Here is a 22,472-nt window from a genome sequence, read left to right on the forward strand (position 1 = left end):
ACCTGGTCTGTTTTGGGGGATTTTTTTTGGCGAGGGGGGTTGATTTTTGTGGCCACACCACCAGGCATGAGGGATCTTAGTTCCTGACCAATCATCAAACCCTGCAGTGGAAGCATGACGCTTTAACCACAGGACCTCCAGGGAAGTCCCACCTGGTCTGTTTTTAAAGTAATATACTATATACTAGATTATATACTATATAATACATATACTACATAGTTATATACTAGATTTCTAGTATATATCCTAGTAGATATATACATATATCTACTAGATATATATGCTACATACTAAACATGTGTGCATGCTAAGTCACTTCAGTCATGTCTGACTCTGTGTGACCCTATGGACTGCAGCCTGCCAGGGTCTTCTGTCCATGGGATTCTTCAGGCAAGAATACTAGAGTGGGTTGCCATGCCCTCCTCCAGAGGATCTTCTCAACCCAGGGATTGAACTGGCATCTCTTAAGTCAACCTACATAGGCAGGTGGGTTCTTTACCACTTGCACCACCTGGGAAGCTATATACTAGGTATACTATGCAATATATTAGATATATAGATCTACTAGTATATATACTAGAAACCTAGTATATAACTATATAGTGTATATATATATTATATAGTATATAATCCAGTACATAATTTATATAATATACTAGATAGATTTATAGAGAGACTATATACACACTAGCATATGCTGCTGCGGCTAAGTCGCTTCAGTCGTGTCCGACTCTGTGCAACCCCATAGAGGGCAGCCCACCAGGCTCCACCATCCCTGGGATTCTCCAGGCAAGAACACTGGAATGGGTTGCCATTTCCTTCTCCAATGCATGAAAGTGAAAAGTGAAAGTGAAAGTGAAGTCATGTCTGACTCTTAGAGACCCCATGGACTGCAGCCTACCAGGCTCCTTCCCCCATGGGATTTTCCAGGCAAGAGTACTGGAGTGGGTTGCTATTGCCTTCTCCGAGCATAAATACTAGAGTTCTCAAAGCTGCTATTGTCTTCTTTTCATTTTTTTCGTATTTCTTTTGTGTGAGAGCTCTGGATTGATATTACAAAGTACTTAAGAGCAGGAAGCACCAAGTAGACCTACACCCCACAGAGTGTACTCTGCAGATAGATGACAATGTTTAAGGTCCTGTTTCCTATACTTTGCCAAAGTGCTTATACTGTCATTTAGGATATGTGGCCTTGAAGGTCACAGCATAATTGATTCTTTCACTTAGCCACCCTGACCTCTTATCTCCTGCTCCTCTCTGCTCTAAATATAGATTAAAGAAACCGCAGCTTCTCCCCCTGCCAAATACCCTGACTATACTACCTGTTGTGTAGTCCTGTCCTCTTGACCCCAAATTTGGCAAAAAGTGCGAAAACCAAGTCTTTCCCAAGCCAACATGTCACAATCACTGGGAAGTTGAGAGTTTGCTAAATGGTAGCACAAAGTTTTAAAAAAACTAGCAATAAGTCACCCAAATCCCTTTAAGAATTCAAGTTAGAAAGTAAAAAACAGAAAGGGGAAAAAAAAAAAACCTTAGAACTTCCAGAAATGTCAAAAATTCTTTTTTTCCCAAGTAATCTTGAGCAACTTTCAGGCGCCACCACATATTACACGTGACACAAAAGTCATCCCTGTGACATTAACAGAGAACAAAAATTTTTAAATAACTGTATATATCCCTGCCTTTAATTAATTCATAGTATGAAGAAACATTAAAAGTTTAACCTACCTTAGCTGGAGGAACTTTTCCAGCAGCTGTGATCTGACCAGTAAAAAACCGCCCAAAATGATTTGCTGCTAGTACAACCGCCTTGTAACTTAGGAAAATAGACAAATAAGTGGATAAATAATTCCATAAAATTAAAGGACTTAAGCTTATGTGTCAAAATTATTAGAGAATAACAACTAAAATTTATATAGTGAGTACTATCTGTCAAAAACAGCTCTAGGTACTGCATAGATACTTACTCCTTTAATCTTCACAACAACCCTATGGATAAATATAACTATAATCTTCATTTTACAGGGGAGGAAACTGAGGCATGCAGAGACAAAGAGACTTGACCGAGGTCCCTCAGCTATTAAATGGCAGAGCCAGACGTCTGACCCTAGCATCCTGCCTACAGAGACACACTCTTACCCATGATGCTCTCTGACTTCATGATGAGCGCTACAGAAAATTAGCTCAGATAAAAAGAGAAGTAAAGGGAAGACAAGAAAATGCTAACAACAGTTTGCTTTGGCAGCTAGGACTCTAGGTACTTTAAACTTTGTTTTACTTTATCATCCAAATTTTCTTTGATGATTGTGTAGTATTTATATAATATGGGGAAAACATCTTTAAAATTAAAAAATGAGGTTGGCTATCTGTTCATACATAACAAAATTCCAACCTCATAACCAAAAACACTTCCCCTGATCTCTAATGGTTGGAAGTGTCCTATTTTGAGACAGCACGATCTCAATTCAAATCTGAGTTCTATCACTAACTAGTTTTGTGACCCCGGGTAAATTTCTTTAATTCTCTAATCCTTGGTTTCCTCATCTCTAAACTGGGGACAATAAGGGTCTCTTAAGAGTTGTTGTAAGGATTGAATAAGATAATTCAGTAAAGCCCTTACCATAAAACCTATCACAATAAGTGCTTGGCAAGTATGTTTTTAGCTAAAGAAACACTCTATACATCAAAAACTAGCAATTTATACCAAGTTTTCTTTCATAGGGTATTTTACACTAAATTACCTATTACATTAATTTCATTTTCACATTATTTTATACTTAAAAGGTACTTTTACACTCTCAGTAACAAACACTCTATCTTAACATTATAATACAAAGATCATAATCATAATGCAAGTATCCACCTACTAGCTGACAAAAAAACCTTTACCTGGTTATATTTTTGTAAAAAAATTATATAATGATTAATGCAAAAGCATATAATAGTTACTACTATTACTTATAGCAAGAAAAAATATTTTAATGATTATATTACTTGTTAGTTCTGAATCCAAGTGATAAAAAGTTTCAGAGAGCAAAGATGATAAACACTCAAAGGCCACTGGAAGAAATTAATTTTGATTAAAAGACTCAGTTGCTGTATTGGGAAAAAAAAACAAAAATGAGATAGATTACACAGGAAATGTATAAGAAAACGTTGGTAGTGGGGAAAAAGTGATAAAAGTGGGCCTTTTTTGGAGGAGAGCAAAAAGGCTCAGATGAACGCAGTGAACTAGAAGGAGCATGTCATCACAACAACACGCCTATGTGTGTGAGTTAGATAATGATTTATCACATATTGTACGGGTAAATATACTAGATGATTCATCTCTAACTATGCCTTTTGCATATATCAGCTCAGGACATAAGACAGTGATTCTTTAAAACTGTGTCCCTGGATCTTCAAAAGCTCACACTTCAGCCAATTCTTAGAGTATCGTGGATGGGAAGGAAAACAGAGACAGTGTTTCTGGACACCCTTCTGTCCCTTAATTCAACTGAAGTGAAGTGTTAGTCGCTCAGTCATGTCCAACTCTTTGCGACCCCATAGACTATAGCCCTCCAGGCTCCTCTGTCCATGGGATTCACCAGCCAAGAATACTGGAGTGGGTTGCCATTTCCCTCTCCAGGGGAATCTTCCTGACCCAGGGATCAACCCCAGGTCTCCTGCATTGCAGGCAGATTCTTTTACTGTCTGAGCCACCAAGAAAGCATTAATTCAACTAAGGCCACTTGAATTACTGGATTTGTTTACATTCCCTCCTGTTTCATTTGCTCAAAAGATTCTGCAGCTGAAAACCACTGACTGGGATAACCTTTCTCACATGTGCAAAGGAACACCATCCTTAAAACTTCACATTGTTCATTTCCTACATAAAGGTTTCCCTGAAGGCTCAGATGGGAAAGAATCTGACTGCAATGCAGGAAACTGGGGTTCAGTCCCTGGGTCAGGAAGATACCCGGGAGAAGGGAATATCTGCCCACTCCAGTATTCTTGCCTGGAAAATTCCATGGACAGAGGAACCTGGCCGACTACAGGCCATTCAGACACAACTGAGTGACACTTTCTTTCCTACATAAAATTTTAAGTCCCACACTGCATAACCTAACTCTTTCAGAAACTAAATAAATGTGACAAAAGTTTACTTCGTCTCTCTGCATTAATTCACATCACAAAAAAATCTTCAAACCATTTGTCATATTACATAAGGTAACAAAATGTGTTCTATTTGTCATTTTTGTTTAGCACTTCTCTTTTACATCAAAAATGAACAGCTGGAATCCAGAGTAGAATCTGTGGCACATGTGATATGCTACATCTAAAATATGAAACCTAAGAACTTTCGGCTCCTGGGTCAGCTGTGAAAGTCTTTATTCAGGTTATCTTTCTTTCTGCACCGTTTTATTTAAAAATTTTTTTCATTTGTTGGTGCCTCACTCATATTAGCAAGTTGTCACTATTAATAGTTTTCTGCTTAAAATCTAATTCAATTCGTTCCTTAGATAAGCTGATTTCATAAACATCATCTGATTTCCAGATTTTTCTCACTCTCCAGGCAGAGTCAGCAATATACTGCACTTACATAGTTATACCTGTCCCTGCTCTGTGGCAGGCATAGGCACACATGACTGTTAGTCAGAGAGACACTCCTCTGAGCTGAATGGGTCCTAGAATTCTTCTCAACGCAGCAGTCCAGGCACTAGATGGGGAATGCATTCAGGCCAGCAGGCAAATGAAGTTTATTGCCATCTTGGCCATAGTTAGCCTTCAGTTATCATGGGTTTTGACCTAAGATGAAACTGCCTCAAGTGCAGACATTTTCCCTATTAATTAAATAATTTATAAATTTCCCTAGGCAAAATCTAATTAAAGTGATCAATCTATCAATATGTATATATTAGACAGGACCATATGAAACTGCTAATGTTCTACCATTTTTGACCCTATAACAACAGTAATTTATGTCAACTAAACTTAGTCTGGTAATAATTTCACAATATATACATATAGCAAATCATTGCATAAATTTTAAGGTGGAAACAATGTTCTATGTCAATTATACTGCAATAAAACTGTAATTTTAACTAATACATACATAGATACACAAACACATACACACATATGAAATACAGTATATCATCATTAAAGTACAAATAAGTTACAAAGGAAAAAAATTGGAACATTATGTATTGAGAAATCAGACGTACTTTTTAAGCATAGATTCAGAAGCCTCATAATTAGTAAACTAAAATAAGACTTTCTACATTGCACCCTTTCTCATTCCATATAGTTTTAAAAACAGTACTAGACTTATGTGAATTTTAAACCATTTGTTCTAAATTGTTATCACTACCCCTGCTATTGACTTTAGTAAAATATGAGTTTACTACATTAAAGCTCTTGGATAATTATAAATTGCTAAGACTATGGTTTACTTACCATGCAGTTTTTCATGAAAACAGATGTTAAGAAAAATAACCACACATTTCAAAAAAAAGTCATTTCCTTTGGTAGAAAGAAATACGACTCCCTTCTGCCCATGAAGATTAAAAAGTAATATACAATAGCATGCGAAGTGAATAGCCATTTCCTACTGACAGTGACTGTGAAACAATACGAATTTTAAAAACAACTGAAGTACACTCTTGGAAGGCTGCAATCTCCTAGCCACTACAAGCAAAATCATTCTAAGAGAGAAGAGCTATAGTGAGCATGTTTCTGTAGCACCACTGTGCTTTTGTTCAACTGGAAAACAATCAACCTACCCAGCAATGTTGGCCATGGAGCTTAGCGCATCGTATCCCTGAGCAATTGTGACTCTTGGAACCTGGTCCATTGCCAGAACTGTCGTATTCCTTTTGGACAATTTATTTAGCAAGTCTGGATTTTGGGCTGGGTAAATAAAACTGATCAGTGTACCCGATGTCTTTAAAAGATCAGCTTCATGAATACCTAATGTTGGGTTAAGCATAGGGGCTCGCACCTGGAAAAAAAAAAAGTCAAGTCACTAATTAAAAATGTAAATAACTTTATCTTATTTTTAAGTAAACATGACAACTAAAATAATATGCCATTATTGAAATAACACTCCAGAAATAATCTCTCACAAAAAAATTTCTTACTCAATTCCTAAACAAAATAAAGCACATATAAATTTATGCCACTGATTACCTGACTGAACTTATGACCTAGTCTTGAGTAACAAGCACACATACCTGGAAATAGTGTCAGGACAGGTTTGACAATGACAGGTAGAGGAATTTAAAAAAACAACAACCTGTTTTGGGGGGGAAACAGGTTCTACAACAAATCTGTTGTCCCAAAATCTACTACTCTGGTAAAATTAAGAAACATTAGAATAAACAGACAGTAAGCTTTTGTTGAATGTTCAAAGATTTAATTCTTGTTAATTTGTAAGCATAAACATTTGGAGTGGTTAGAATTTAAGAACATCATAAATTAAAATCTCCATGTCATGTGTATAGATTTATGTCACCTTAAAGTTCCAGAAAAATCTACAGATGAACACAACTCAAACCAGTGGCCTTGCTGAGTTGGGTTTAAGCAAAAAGCTACAATGTACTCTGTTATGTTGAATCAAGTCAATGAACACACACTGTCCATGCCTGAAAGTTTCAACTGTCTACTTCTTCAAGCTAAATTTTTAAAACTTCCATTTAAAAAGGTGTTTTAAAATGTGTTTTACATCCTTGTTCAAAGTCAACCTTCAATTAAACTGTATCATTTCATTAGCTCCCAATCTGCAGCAGCAGTGCTCTTAGGCTAGAAAGCACAGAACAATAACAGCTCTGGGACTTCTGTTTTAAAAGGAAATAGAAACACAAACACTTGGTCAATACTGTCATTTAACAGCATTTCATCTCAATTTACCTATGAAACACCTTTATCTGTCACTCCCATTTCAGTTGTTGCTGTGGTGACACGTGTGATTTTAGGCTCTGGACTTTAATTAAGACTCTCTGACAAGGTCTATTTTTTTCCTCAGTGAGAATCTATAATATAGATTTAATAAACATTAGAGGACAACTGAATTCTCCTGGCCCCTATCAAATGCTTAGCTGAAACTGTTGACATCTGAGTGAGTGAAGCCAACAGAATGTCTCCCTGAAGATGCTTTTTGGGGTCACGAATTCCTCAGAATATTAACAGGCTTGACTCAAAAGAGAGACCTAAGGTCAAGTAGTTTATCACTACAAATATAAAATTATTTAAGTTTTCATATTATAGGATTCCTCAGTGTCTTTAACATGGCTCATACACCTTGTGAATCTACAAGAAACATGTAGCATTTCTAAAGCTTATGTGCACCCTAGTAACCCCTTTCAGTGGGGTATCTCAAAAGGTTTTTGATCCCTAAAACATACATTAAAATGGATTATACTTACTTTATAATTTTCCCCTAGGCCTTTATTATACTGTATCTCAAGTATCAGTATACCTAAATGTTTAAACACTTAAATTACTATTTATTTCCGTATCATAAATTTGTTATTAATTTTCTATAGAAAAAGTTTTGTGTCTCCTGCAAAAAATACTCGGTAAGATCCTATCAAGTTATTCAGTTGACTATATGTGAAAAAGCCTATGTATTGACTCCCCTTTAGAAATTAACGTAGGAATAAAGCTGGTCATCCTAGAAAAGTGAGACTATTTTAACCTGATAAACATGCTTATTTAATCCATACCTCACTACTTGCCTTGGTTGCATGTTAAGACATTTCAGTCGTGTCTGACTCTTTGCAACCATATAGACTATAGCCCAGCAGGCTCCTCTGTCCACAGGATTCTCCAGGCAAGAATATTGGAATGGGTTGCCATGCCCTCCTCCAAGGGATCTTCCTGATGTAGGGACTGAACCTGCATCACTGAGCCACCAGGGAAGCCCCACCTGCCTTGGTTACAGAAGACTTAAGATTTAAGTTACTATTCAGCTCACCTATGTTATCCTCTTGATACAGTTTCCCTTTCTCTACACAATTTTTTACTTCAGATTTTATTTGTAAAATTCTTTAGCTTACAGCTCTCTATTACACATGACTTTAAGACCTTTTATTAAAGTAGGTAAGTCTATTCTAAGCCCAACGTTACTTTTTCCAGAATAGTCCTGCCCTCTAGAAATAATACTTACGTCAGTTAAATCACTGACCTAAGATCCTTCAAAATATCAGAATATCACTGTGCATTCAGTCCAAGGAGTTCTTTGCCTCTTTACCATTCTAGTAGGAGTTAAATACTCACCCAGTGGTACTATGGACATATAGGAACCATATGGTACAAATGTTCCCTAGCCAATAAGAAGGGAATTCCACATAGCAAATGTAAGAAAGAAGATCATTTCTTTTCTCATGCTTAAATACAGTAATATAGTTCACACTGCCTCATAAAAGTTCTGAGTTCCCTGGTGGCTCAGACAGTAAAGAATCTACCTGCAATGTGGGAGACCCAGGTTTGATCCCTGGGTTGGGAAGATCTTCTGGAGGAGGGCATGACAACCCACTCTAGTATTCTTGCCTACAGAATTCCAGGGACAGAGGGGCCTGATAGGCTACAGTCCATGGGTCACAAAGAGTCGGACATGACTGAATGACCAACACTTTCACTTTCATAAAAGTTCTACTGAAACATGAAGAATAGTCACAACATGCAATCGTTTCCTTGAGGAAAAAAGCATCATTTGAAAGTATGAAAACTATAACAAAAGAGAAGGTACTTTAATCTTTGTACAAGAAGTAATCTTTCTACAAGAAGATTTAGAAAAGTCAGCAAGCCATAAATGGAAGGGGGAAAGGAATAATTACTTTGACCACCAAATCAGAAGCCAGCACTTCCTTCGCCCCTTGGATCTGGGCACCTGCTGCTCTGTAGTGATCATCTGAGAACTTGGAAGCTTCACCTGCGCCAGATTCCACAACAACATTAAACCCCTGCTTGACCAAGGCCTGAACACCTGCAGGAGACAATGCCACTCGCTTCTCATTTTGGAAAATCTCTTTGGGGACCCCAACAGTTAGTTGCTTATATGGAATTCCTACAACAAAGACAAAAAAAAAAAAAATTGGTAAGAAACACCACCAAAAGTCAATGTTTTAATAATGCAGTTCAGAAAATGGAAATGGGAAATTTGTTCAAAATACACTACATGTACAGGCTGCTATTCAAAGTGATGTTCCTGATTCGTAATCATAATTTCACTTTTTTTGATAGATGATGGGGAATTCTTATACCTACTCTCCTGAAAATCCTAAATATTTAACCAAATGGCTTTCTTCAAGGCATATGACTAGCTTAGCTTATTCTTAGGGAAAAAATGGGTTGAAAGGCCACTCAACACACTAACTCCACTCATCAAACTAACCCACTGTGGTTTATGGTCCCCTGATCCTTATCTTTAAGGAAGACAGAAGTAATTGTTACTCAGTCGCTCAGTCATGTCTTGACTCTTTGTGACCCCATGGACTGCAGCACACCATGCATCCCTATCCTTCAACATCTCCCAGAGTTTGCTCAAACTCATATCCATTGAGTCAGTGATGCCATCCAACCATCTCATCCTCTGTCGTCCCCTTCTCGTCCTGCCTTCAATCTTTCTCAGAATCAGGGTCTTTTCCAATGAGTCGGCTCTTTGCATCAGGTGGCCAAAGTACTGGAGTTTCAGCTTCAGTATCAGTCCTTCCAATGAATATTCAGGGTTGATTTCCTCCAGGATTGACTGGTTTGATCTCCCTACTATCCAAGAGTCTTTCAAGAGTCTTCTCCAGCACTACAGTTCGAAGGCAACAATTCTTCGGCGCTCAGCCTTTTTTATTGTCCAGCTCTCACATCCATATATGACTACTGGAAAAACCATAGCTTTGACTACATGGATCTTTGTAAGCAAAGCAATGCCTTTGCTTTTTAATACACTATCTAGGTTTGTCATTGCTTTTCTTCCAAAGAGCAAGTGTCTTTTAATTTCATGGTTGCAGTCACCATCCACAATGATTTTGGAGCCCAAGAAAATAAAGTCTGTCACTGTTTCCATTGTTTCCCCATCTATTTTCCATGAAGTGATGGGACTGGATGCCACGATCTTCATTTTCTGAATGTTGAGTTTTAAGCCAGCTTTTCACTTTCCTCTCTCATTTTCATTAAGAGGCTCTTTAATTCCTCTTCACTTTCTGCCATAAGGGTGGTGTCATCTGCCTATCTGAGGTTATTAATATTTCTCCCCACAATCTTGATTCCATTTTGTGCATCATCTATTCTTGGTCACAACTGATTAGACCAGGGGGTCAGCAGCTGGGTTAAAGATAACAGTCTACAGGCCAGACAGAAGGAAAACCAGTAGTGCATGAGACAACTTATAGAGGAACTCTGCCCTGTGGATACTCCATGTCGGCCAATGACTATTCAACCCAATCAGGGTCTCTCAGAGAGAACTGGGACGTGAGACCCACCAAAAAGGACCAGGAGAGTAGAATGATGCAGCAACTATTTGTAAACAGAGCCACAAGGTAATCGAAGGGAGGTGGTCAGCAGCCACAGCAGTAGAAACGTTGGTAGTGGGCATGCAGATGGAAAAGAAGAGTGACAGCAATGAAATCCAGAATAACACCCCACTTCTCCAAGAAGGAGAACAGTTCCCTGTGCTCCATACTTCCCCAAAATCCATACAATAAAAATAAAACCTCATCACAAAATATAACCTGCTGTGATTCTGTTCCCTGCAACACAGAAGAACCTATATAACACAGTTAAACTATTTATCCCTGAAGAAGAAAATGGCAACTCACTGAAGTATTCTTGCCTGGAAAATCTCACGGTCAGAGAAAACTGGCATGCTGCAGTCCATGTAGTTGCAAAGAGTCGGATACAACTTAGCAACTGAACAGCAACAGATTATTTATATACAGTTCAGACCAGCCTTAGCTAAAATACACTATTTTTTTTTCTGTTGTTTTACACAATATATGGGCATAAACATTATTTTTAATGAAGAGCATCTGCTTCTATATGTCTTATTAAAGTTTAGAAAACTTACTCTACCAATCTAAACTTTCAGTACAGTTCAGTCGCTCAGTCACGCCCAACTCTTTGTGACCCCATGAATTGCAGCACGCCAGGCCTCCCTGTCCATCACTAACTCCCGGAGTTCACTCAGACTCACGTCCATTGAGTCCGTGATGCCATCCAGCCATCTCATCCTCTGTCATCCCCTTCCCCTCCTGCCCCTAATCCCTCCCAGCATCAGAGTCTTTTCCAATGAGTCAACTCTTCCCATGAGGTGGCCAAAGTACTGGAGTTTCAGCTTTAGCATCATTCCTTCCAAAGAACACCCAGGACTGATCTCCTTTAGGATGGACTGGTTGGATCTTCTTGCAGTCCAAGGGACTCTCAAGAGTCTTCTCCAACACCACAGTTCAAAAGCATCAATTCTTCAGCGCTCAGCTTTCTTCACAGTCCAACTCTCAACATCCATACATGACCACTGGAAAAACCATAGCCTTGACTAGACGGACCTTTGTTGGCAAAGTAATGCCTCTGCTTTTCAATATACTATCTAGATTGGTCATAACTTTCCTTCCAAGGAGTGAGCATTTTTTTAATTTCATGGCTGCAATCACCATCTGCAGTGATTTTGGAGCCCCAAAAAATAAAGTCCGACACTGTTTCAACTGTTTCCCCATTCATTTCCCATGAAGTGATGGGACCAGATGCCATGATCTTGGTTTTCTGAATGTTGAGCTTTAAGCCAACTTTTTCACTCTCCTCTTATATAATAAAAAGGTAAATCAAAATATCTCTACAGAGTAACTTATTAAGTGAAACTTTACAGAGGCTAAATCAACCTAAAAATAGCTGCATTTGGACATGCAGTCTTAGATCTCATACTATTTAAGCAGTAGTAATTGATAGTAAGCCAAAGGCAAACACATGCTGAATCTTCTTCTCTACTTAAAAGAGAGGAAAATAACTGAAAGATAGCAAACATTTTGGACTAAGGTGAAAAATTAATTATATAAACTTATATAAACTTATCTAGACTTATTGGACAACCTCAAATTCTCTAGGTCCTACATATCATATGCCAAGGAAGTTACCAAAGACAGATGAAGTCACATCAAAAGGATTTAGGAACCAACCTGGAAGGGCTTCCACTGGCCACATATGAGACAATTTGAGCATCAAAAAGAAAAATAATTAATTGCAAATGTCATAAAATATATATAAAGATGTTAAAATCCAAGAATTCATGATAATAAATATTTCAAAATTCAAAAATATTCAAAAAATAAATATTTGCTAAAAGCTTCTCAACTTTGGAGAAAGTAATGTGTGGTGAGATGAATAAGAGTCTCCCAAATATATCCATGTCTTAATCCTCAGAATCAGTGAATATGTTCCAGTACATGGCAAAGGAGAATTATGGTAACAGATGGAATTAGGGTTGTTAATCAGCTGACCTTGAAATAGGGAGAATATTCTAAATTATGTGGGTGGGCTCAATATATCACATGGATCCTTAAATGTGAAAGAAGGGAGCAGAAGAATCAGAGTCAAAGAAAAATTTGGAGATGCTATCCTGCTGGCCTTGAAGACAGAGAAACAGGCCATGAGCCAAGGAACACAGACAGTCTCCAGAAACTGGAAAAGGCAAGGAGACAGAGCCTCTGGAAGGAATGCGTCCTGCTGACACCAGTGAGAACCATCTCAGGCTTTGGCCTCCAGAAGTAAAAGATAATAAAATAAATGTGTCATATGAAGCCACTTTGCAATCACCTAATACAGCAGAAAATGAATACATAAGAGAACCAACTGATGAGCAAAACTAGTATATACTGAACAATGATCAAACATCTACCCACCTTTTCCATACAACCTCAGAGTAACGAAATACAGTTGGCCCTCTTTATCCACGGACTTCCCAGGTGGTGCTAGTGGTAAAGAACCACCTACCAATGCAGAAGAGTCAGACACAACTGAAGTGACTTAGCATGCACGCACTCTGTATCCACAGAGGAGCCTGGCGGGCTACAGTCCATAGGGTCACACAGAGTCAGACATGACTGAAGTGACTTAACACACACAGGCATCATGAGTAACCTAAGAAAGAAAGTGAAGTCGCTCAGTCGTGTCCAGCTCTTTGCGACCCCATGGACTGTAGCCTACATCACTCCTCCATCCATGGTATTTTCCAGGCAAGAGTACTGGAGTGGGTTGCCATTTCCTTCTCCAGAGGATCTTCCCATCCCAGGGATGGAACCTGGGTCTCCCACATTGTAGGCAGACACTTTACCATCTGAGCCACCAGGGAAGTCAACCTGAAGATGATTGAACCTAAAGATAAGTAACCCTAAAGGTGATTTAAAGTATACAGGAGGATCTGTGTAGGTTCTATGCAAATACTACACCATTTTATATGAGGAACTTGAGCATCCAAAGATTCTGGTATTCACGGGAGGTCTGGAACCAATCCCCCATGGATACCAAAGGATGACTGTCACAGAAGGAAAAATTTTTTAATAGAAAAATTCTACCTAATAAATGAAGATAAAATGACAGGATATTAAAGCTACTGATAAAATCACACATTTAGTTAACAATCAATTAAAAGGCTGCTAGCGCCTCTGAGTGAAAAATCAATGGGAACTTCATAATAGATCACACTGACAACATCTAAACTCACTGATCAATCTTCCTGATGGAATACAACAGACAGTGCACAACATCACCTACGAAGTACACTAGCTGGAAAAGGCAAACCTGAGTCTGACCAAGCCTTGAGATCCAGCTAAATATTACAGAAAATACAAGAAACCTAGTTAAATAACACCAAGGGAATTATGTGGGAAATTCTACAGGACAACTAAATGCTTCAACAAATAAAAAGAAAAGAGAGAAGAGGAACATACAGACTGAAAGAGACCTAAGAGACAACCAAGTAAATACAACACATGGACTCTGTTTGGATCATAATTTGAACAAGGCATCTGTTAAAAAAAAAATTGAGAAAATATTAAAACTGACTAAAGTTACTTTTCAAGCTTTTCAATGTGTTAATGAAATTGTGGCTATATTAAGGAATAAACAGAATCCTCATCTTTTAGAGATTAAAAAATAATTATCTAGGAAATAGTCAAGAACAGAAATTAAGCAAACAAAAAAAAGCCTTACTCATAATTGATAATAGAGATCTTGAAGTACAGGCTTTCACTTACAAGGACAATTCCCATGTACTCAGTGTAGTTACTGACTTTTGCTTTATACACATTCTTATCACACTGGATAATCTGGCCTTCCAGGACACTTAATCTGCAGATAAGGCTGAGGGCTCTCAGAGGCAGGTACCCTGCCAATAGTGACTTGTCACGTGAGAATAAAAGAGGCTATGAAATCTACTAAAAGCAGACATAAGAACTGAAAACACTTGGCAATTTAGGCATGCTGAATGCACATAACAGTTCTACAAACAAAAAGAGAATATTCTATATGGCAAAGACTTCTGATTCTTCCCAAATATCCATGCTGTTCCTCCCCTAAAAATAACAGAATACTATTTTTATTTAAGTATGTTGCCATCTAGAATAAAAAGCTAAATGTTGAAGTCTCCCTTAGAGCAACATATTGCCACCTGAGTTCTGGCCAATGAGGTATAGATAGAGCGCTAGAAGGGTCTTTGGGCAAGATGCTTAAAGGGATCTGACACAGCTTAGAAGCTTCCCCTTTTAGCCTCTCCTCCTTCTGGCTTGTACCACAGAACAGAAGCATGTGGGAGTCCTAGCAGAGAAAGCCTGTAGGCCATTGGAAGACTTCAGCTATTACTCTGTGTGAGTGAGGAAGCTGGTGGCAAATTCCGAACAGAAAAGTAGAGTAACATGATCTTTCATTTTTAAAAGATTATTCTCATTGTCTTGTACAGAACAGACTGTTGGCAGGGACAGAGGTAAAGAGCGCAGAGACCACTTAGAAGACTAATGCAACAGTCCAGCTGACAGGTGATGGTGGCTTGGACCAGGATGATAAAAGTGGTGATGGTAAGAAAAGAACAGATTCAAGATACAATGCAGAGCTGATCTATACCGATCATAAGCATCAGGAATGACTCTAAGGTTTCTGCCCTGAGCAACTGAGATGAAGCTGCCACTTACTAAATCAAGAAACATTAACGCAGATCAATCAATCTGCTTAGTTCCTAATTCTTAGGCATTGTTAAGCCATGTATGGTATGATTCCCCAATACCAACTAGGAAAGAGGAAGAGCTACTAGGAGAAATGGTTACTATGAGCAATGGTTTCCTGGGTATAAGCTCAATTTATTTAACATTTTTCTTTTTCTATTGTATTTTCTTCTCTGTTAGCACTGACAGCCAAGAACTTCCGTACATGGAAAATATAAGAAAGCACTCATTCAGTTTTTTACGCAAAATGACCACTCATAAGCACTAGGCTGTAAAACTGTGTGGTTTTTCTATCATCATCAGATCTATTGTTTCTACGACTCAAAGTGAGACTTTACCTGGTTTTACAGGGGCTTTACACCACAGAATCCGATGAGTATGAAATGTTCGTAAAATATTCTTCTTCCCTGGTAGAACCTTACAGGACCCCAAATTGCTGAGGAAAGGGCATGAGCAGCCAGTCACCACTGTTTTCAGTAGGTTCGCCATGTTCACAGGAAGTTCCCGATTTTCTGGGTCCCCAGTTTCCTTCAAGGTAAATCACTAAAGGAAAGAAAGCAAAAGTGTATGTGCTGAAAATAACATACTTTGCCTTTTGGATATCAAAAACCTTTTTAAAAAAAAAGCAAATTGAGAGAGGTTAGAAAATAACAGTTAAACGTGGGCATCTACAAAGAATTTATTTGCCAAGTCCTTTACTTAAAGAAGATGCTTCAAAAGGTTTCCAATTAAGGTATTTAAAATTTGGAATCTGTTTTCCCACTTAAAACTGTAGTTATAAACTCATTACTCAATTCCAAGCTAGGTCACTTAAGTTTAAGTGATCTTTAATGTAGCTGAAAAGTTAAGAAAAGTTGCTATAAAGTCCAGTCACATCATATATGAAAGTTATCATCTCAGTTTGTTCAGCAAAAACTGCACAAAATCAAAATTCCCCTTAACTTTCCTTGCTGCTGCTGCTAAGTCGCTTCAGTCGTGTCCGACTCTGCACGAGCCCGTAGACAGCAGATCACCAGGCTCCCCTGTCCCTGGGATTCTCCAGGCAAGAACCCTGGAGTGGGTTGCCGTTTCCTTCTCCAGTGCATGAAAGTGAAAAGTGAAAGTGAAGTCGCTCAGTTGTGTCCGACTCTTAGAGACCTCATGGACTGCAGCTTACCAGGCTCTGTCCATGGGATTTCCCAGGCAAGAGTAATAGAGTGGGTTGCCATTGCCTTCTCTGAACCACAGTATAAGAAAGGATAAATTAAGAAATATCAGTACTTAAAAGTCTCTTTAGTCAACTTTCAAGTACATTTTATCTAACAATGTGATAGAGCCAGCTTAAAGAGCCAAATTTGTACACTTCTTCCCAATCCTTCATTCAGTGGTGATTTCATACTGGTTGCTTGAGACTCTCTAAATAGTACAGTAGTACTTGTTTGGCCACTATACAATACAGGAAACACCACCATCCTTTTCAGTGCAGCAGGCTATACATCCTGAGAGATATACACACCCCCACCCCAAACCCAGCTTGACTGAGTGAGATTCATGTTTGCCAGGTGTACATCTCAAGAAAATTTAACATGCACAAAATACAACTCCAATTTTTAAAAAAAAAGAAAAAAAAACTTCCATAGTTAACTTTACCACATAGGTTTGTGCTTGCATATGTGGGCGTAACTAGGAATTCTGTGAGGGGTTCTCACCACTCGAGGCCTGGTTTCTGCCAGCTCTAAATGAACTAGGTGAAATGGCATTGTGACCTTTGCTGTTTTGGAGATTTCAGTGGCTATTTTCTCCAACCTCCCTGGCAGATCCCAGAGAGTACACAGAAGGCTCTCCCACTATCCCCCTGATTCCCAATGCTCTCTTTCCTTCAAAAATGTGAAGAAGCAGAGGACCTGGAACTGTTCTCAGTCAACCACAGCTAACTCCACTTACTATGCCTTTAGGCTCTGCCCCATGGTGCAGGCCCTTCTGGGACCCAGAACCCAAACTCAGCAGCCTCCAAAAACATACTTCCAGCCTCCAGAGGAAGTAGGGTCTAACTCATTTTTCATGTCATAACTACTGCCACAAGCCCCTGAAGCCACTTCGTGCAAATACCAGAAAGCAACACTGGGAACAGAAATGCTCAGTCCAGGTAGTGCTTATTCTTGATGCTCTTTAATTCAATAAACACATGGAGGGCTGAGTCTCAGAGGCACAGCTGTTAGGAGCATCTGCAGAATTAAACTGGAATCAGTTACAAACTTGGAGATAAGAAAAGTCAACAAGCAATAACAGAGAAAGCAGAGTAACACAAGTCCAAAGTTCTTTGAGGCATCAAAGAAGATCATATCCTCCTACAGGGCTAAGAAAAGGAAGGAAAAGGCACTTGAGAAGGAGAGAATACTATGAACAAAGCTAAGGAAAAGGGAGCATGTAAGATGTGTCCAGGCATGCAACCAAAAATGTGAATAATTCTTTACATGCTGACAGAAGACTTTATAATTTCAGAGTATTTCCATATATGTCATTTCATCTCAGTCTTTCTAAATCATCCCTGAATCAATAAATACCCTCCTCGTTCATTCAGAGGTCACTTCTAGAGTTATTCATGGCTGAGAATGGAGAGCAAACAAGTTCAAAATTCAGCCACCCACTGAAAACATTCACTGAATCTACGCCAAGAACTGAGGGAGATCCAAAGATATACAAAAGATAATTCAGGTCGAAAGGGAAATTTTTTCCTACCACTACCAAGGGCCTAGTCCTAGCGCAATCTCCTCATTTACCCTAGTTTCTCTTCCTGGATCGTCCCATATCCCCAACAACCACCATTCTCACTGGTCAGGCTTACCCAGACCTCATCAGCAAAATAACAAAGCTAGTTATAATGCAGCCTGGGTATTGTCTAAACCTGCTACTCACTCACTGTTTGGCTTGAATTTCTCGGCACCTCAGTCTGCTCTCCTATAAAAGGAGTACAGGAAAGCTCCCTTGAAGGGCACAATCAGGCTCTAGACGTTTTATCATTAGATGGAGATTTTGCAATGCTCTAAAGCTGAAGTCCTGTTTCATGGCCTGGAGTCTGCACAATTTGCCCTGTCTACTTAAAAAAGTATAATTTGATGTTGAACAAAGCCCTGGCATCAGACATCAACATAGCCAAGGCCTTCAGAGACCAAGTGCTCCTCCAAATTCTACTTGATTCAAGTTATGAGCATGTAAGACAGTTGATAAGGAAGTAGTTTAGTGTCAAGAAACTGTCACTAAGCCTAAATCAAATTAAAATGACCCTGAAAGATATTCAGAGATATCTGAACCATGTTATCACAGCCGAGTACTTGTTTACAGCAAAGACAAGTAGAGGTGACCCTTGACCAACAGGGTTTGAACTTCATGGGTCTGCTCCTAGGCAGCTACTTTTCAATACTAAATATCAATAGTACAATATACACAGTGTGCAGTTAGCTAAATCCTCAGATGGGGAGGAACTGCAGACACCAAGAGCCGTTATTCAAGAACCGTTATCTTAATTGTCACATCTTCCCCTAACTTCACTTGAAAGCTCTCTGCTATTTTATTATCCATGTGCTTCTATGGCTATTAAGAAATGCACAGCAACTTTACAACTGAAAATTGGGGCATTCACACCACCAGTAAATGTAAGGCATTTTGGTATCTCTCCTAATAGATTAAAATGTTTGGAGGCAAGAACCTGAGAGAGGATAACACAGAGGCTAAGAGTGTGAACTCTTAATTGGAAGCCCCACCTGCAACGCATTAGCTGTGTCACCTTGGCAAGTCACTGAACTTCTCTATCGGATTTCATCACCTTTAAAATGGGGGAAATAATAACAGTACCTTGTAGGGTCACTGTGAGGATTAAAAGGACACAGTATCTTTACTGCTATCAGTATTCACTTTAGTATTACCTCTGGCCCAGTGCCTTGCACAAAATAGAGGAAACCAACAAGTATTGTTTGATTCAGTGAATGTGTAACTAGAGTTAGATAACCTGAAGCCTATGAATATAGGAGTTCTATGAATATATTCTCCAGGGAGTTTCAGGAAATTTCCTTTAAAAATTAAAGGCTATGTAGCTTTGTGGAAAAGTGATTCCATCAGCAGAGGTGAGCAGCCTGAGCACACTTGCTGATAAGAAAGCAATCCTAAACTGTCAATTCAATTTTTTTAAATTTTTAAACGGCCACAGTTTGCAGAAGAGGGAAACATTTTAAATAAAAGCACACAACCCTCACTGTTCCGAATACATCCTATCCTACAAGACTCCTTACAGATTGCTTAAGGACTTCCTTGCACCAGAGGGCGAATAAAGGGCACCTGCAACTGTAATAAACAAGTCACGCTTTTAAAAGTGAGACATGCCAACCAAGGACACAATACCCTACCAAAGCTTAGACTAGCAGGCAGTGTGACCTCGCTCAAACCCACAGGTTCAAGCTCCTCCCTCGGCAGCTAAACTGCCACCCGGCTAGCATCTGCCAGGGACCGCTATTTATAACCTTCCTCGGAAGCCGATTGGTGGAGACTGGCTGCATAATAGTCATTCCGCCTCCGGAGTTCGAATCAGCTCAGCCCCACTACACGATCTTTCCCCCAGCGCCAGCCCAGACCCCACTCTCAGCCCAATACAGGCTCGCCCAGACCAACACCAGCCTGCCCCACCCCCCATACACTTAAAACTTTCAACAGCACCACCTGTGTTTCCAGCCGGTCACCCACCCCAAATCTCTCCGGGTTCAAGCACAGTTTCGGCGCGTCCAGGTGCCACCTTTCTGGATGCACCACTTATCGAAAGTCACCTATGTCCTCCCATCCTTTAAGCTGAAAGGACCCTGTAGAACTCCAGCCCCATCCCCCCAAAGCTCCAAAATCTGCATCTGCACAGCTGACACCTCGTTCCCTGCCTTCTGCGGCGGAAACCCGGTTCTCGAATCCACCACCCCCGACTCGCTTCCAGGTCGCCCCAGCTTCAGACCAGAAAGAGGGTCCTCGAGGCACGGCCTCAGGCTCCCGGGGGCACCCGGCGCCCCGGTCACTGTCGACCCCGCCCCCAGCGGCTCCTTGACAGGTCTTCCCAGCTCCGGGATCTCGACCTTCCGTACAAGCCCCACGCCCCTTCCCCAGCTGCGCCCCAGGCGCGTGCCCGGGCTGCATGGACGCTCACCTTGGCGGGGAGGCCAGGCGTCCGCGGGCCGCGAGCGGACGTCGCGCTGGCAGACCCGGGCTCCAGCCCCGCGGCTCCAGCAACCCGGAAGAACAGCCCCAACCCCGTGGCTGCGGAGACCACGTGACCGCGGCGCAGCCCCCACCCCGGTTCCCAGTCCCCCCCCTTCGCCTCCCCGCCAGGCCCTTCTTCCCGCCCGGCCCCCTCCCCCAGCCCGCCCGCCCGTCCGCCCGCCCGCCCTCTCTTCAAATGAGAAAGCGACCCCACGAAATGCCCCTTGCAGCGCAAAGACCAGTTACCCCAAGGAACCCTTGCCTCTTCTCCCGGGGCTGCCAAAACCCTCTTTGTCTCGGGCTCGACCTGCTGCTCCTCGGCCCCGCCTCCGTGCGATCCCTCCTCCCGTCTTTGTCAATCAAACCTGGAGCCCAGAGCGGGCGCTGAAGTTGCCAACGGCCACATTTGTCCTCTCCTGGAGAGCCAGGAACAAAGTGAGACTACCTGCATTGTCCCACCAGAGCAAATAAAGTAATAGAACTCCACTTTTGGTACCTGACTTTCCTCTCGCTCTCTAGGAAAAATCAGAACGTCTGAAACAGAAGACCAAAAAGTAAGTGAGAGGAGGCCAGGAGGTGGTGACGGGCGGGAATGTTTTTAATTCCGGATGGAGAGGTGGAGTTAAATGCTTCCGAAACGATGTCAAGGCCCGAAAATTAACACACTTCTGCGGACTGGTCTTCCAACGGCCCGCCCACGGAAAGCCGTGTGCTTCTTTGAGTATTAATAGCCAGGGCTGCGGAGCGCCCTTGGTGGACGGTAAGTGTCCTGACCAGGCCTAGGCTGGTTTCGGCAAAACTGCCAAACGGCTTTGCAAGGCGATGACTCCTGTTACTTAGTCTGCAGGTGTCTTCTGATTGAAAGTGGGAGAAATAAGATACACACTGGTCCACTTATCCAAAGCTGAATCATCATGAAGTGTCAAGATGCTCACTGCTTCTTTACTTTAATTGAAATATTTAAATGAGTTTAAAAATTATGAAACTCAAAGACGTGACACAAGACATATTCCATATCCTTAAAAAGAAATAAACTACAGGGAAGCCCTTACTTTGCGAACATTTATTGTGTTTAAGCACTACAGAAGGTCATTCAACTTGAGGACTTCTACTGCATCCAGGCAAAGTAAAATCACTGTTCTTGTCCTGGAGGAGTTCACAGACGGGAAAGGACACGGCTCCATGCTTTAAAATAATAATGAACCATGATAAGTGCAACCCTAGAAACAAGCTCCGAAGAAGGCAATGGCACCGCACTCCAGTACTCTTGCCTGGAAAATCCCATGGACAGAGGAGCCTGGTAAGCTGCAGCCCATGGGGTTGCTAAAAGTCCCGCACGACTGAGCGGCTTCACTTTCACTTTTCACTTTCATGCATTGGAGAAGGAAATGGCAAGCCACTCCAGTATTCTTTCCTGGAGAATTCCAGGGACAGAGGAGCCTAGTGGGCTGCCGTCTATGGGGTGGCACAGAGTCAGACACACTGAAGCGACTTAGCAGCAGCAGCAGCAGAAACAGGTTCAAGATACTGCGAGTACAGTGAGGTAGGAGTATTTGATAAGGATTAAAAACTAAGCTCCTTTCCCAACAAATGTAAGTCACATTATTATGCTATACTCCTTAAACATATGCAGTACTATATATCAATATAACACAACTGAGCAACTAAGCACACATATGTCAATCATATCAATAAAACTGGGGAAAAACCTAAGGTTGGCTTAAAACACATGTGTAGGTGGGGGAGTGGAGCAGAGGTTTGCTTCTTTCTCTCCCAAGACTTAGAACAATGGTTGGTTCCCAGCTGGGGAAAATTTTTCCCACAATGTCTGGAGATCTTTGGTCATCACAACTGGAAAAGGGAGGCATCTAATGGATAGAGACCAGGGATGCTGCTAAACATCCCGTATTACACTAGGTAGCCCCTTACAGCAAAGAATTGCCTGGCCCCAAATGTCAATAGTCCTAAGACTGAAAGTGAAAAGTGTTAGTTGCTCAGTTCTATCTGACTCTTTGCGACTCCATGGGCTGTAGCCCATGAGACTTCTCTGTCCATGGGATTTCCCAGGCAAAAATACTAGAG

General features: G+C 40.7%; 1 protein-coding gene across 3 annotated transcripts in view; it reads right to left on the bottom strand.

Moving 5' to 3' along the window:
- Positions 1-20,989, bottom strand: part of NNT (nicotinamide nucleotide transhydrogenase) — a 93,460-nt gene extending 72,471 nt beyond the window's left edge. The window contains exons 1-6 of one of the 3 annotated variants that reach the window (XM_052659016.1): positions 20,887-20,947; positions 20,637-20,806; positions 15,518-15,722; positions 8,820-9,049; positions 5,766-5,983; positions 1,729-1,816 (exon numbers count right to left, since the gene is read on the bottom strand). In XM_052659016.1, the coding sequence (XP_052514976.1) occupies positions 1,729-1,816; positions 5,766-5,983; positions 8,820-9,049; positions 15,518-15,668 (687 nt within the window). In that variant the 5' untranslated portion in view covers positions 15,669-15,722; positions 20,637-20,806; positions 20,887-20,947. Of the gene's footprint in view, positions 1-1,728; positions 1,817-5,765; positions 5,984-8,819; positions 9,050-15,517; positions 15,723-20,337; positions 20,435-20,636; positions 20,807-20,886 lie in introns of those variants that run through there. The other 2 variants (XM_052659015.1, XM_052659014.1) reach the window with 2 other exon arrangements.
- Positions 20,990-22,472: the final 1,483 nt, after the last annotated feature.

The sequence above is a fragment of the Budorcas taxicolor genome, chromosome 20 (genome assembly GCF_023091745.1).
Source record: "Budorcas taxicolor isolate Tak-1 chromosome 20, Takin1.1, whole genome shotgun sequence".
NCBI lineage: Eukaryota > Metazoa > Chordata > Mammalia > Artiodactyla > Bovidae > Budorcas > Budorcas taxicolor.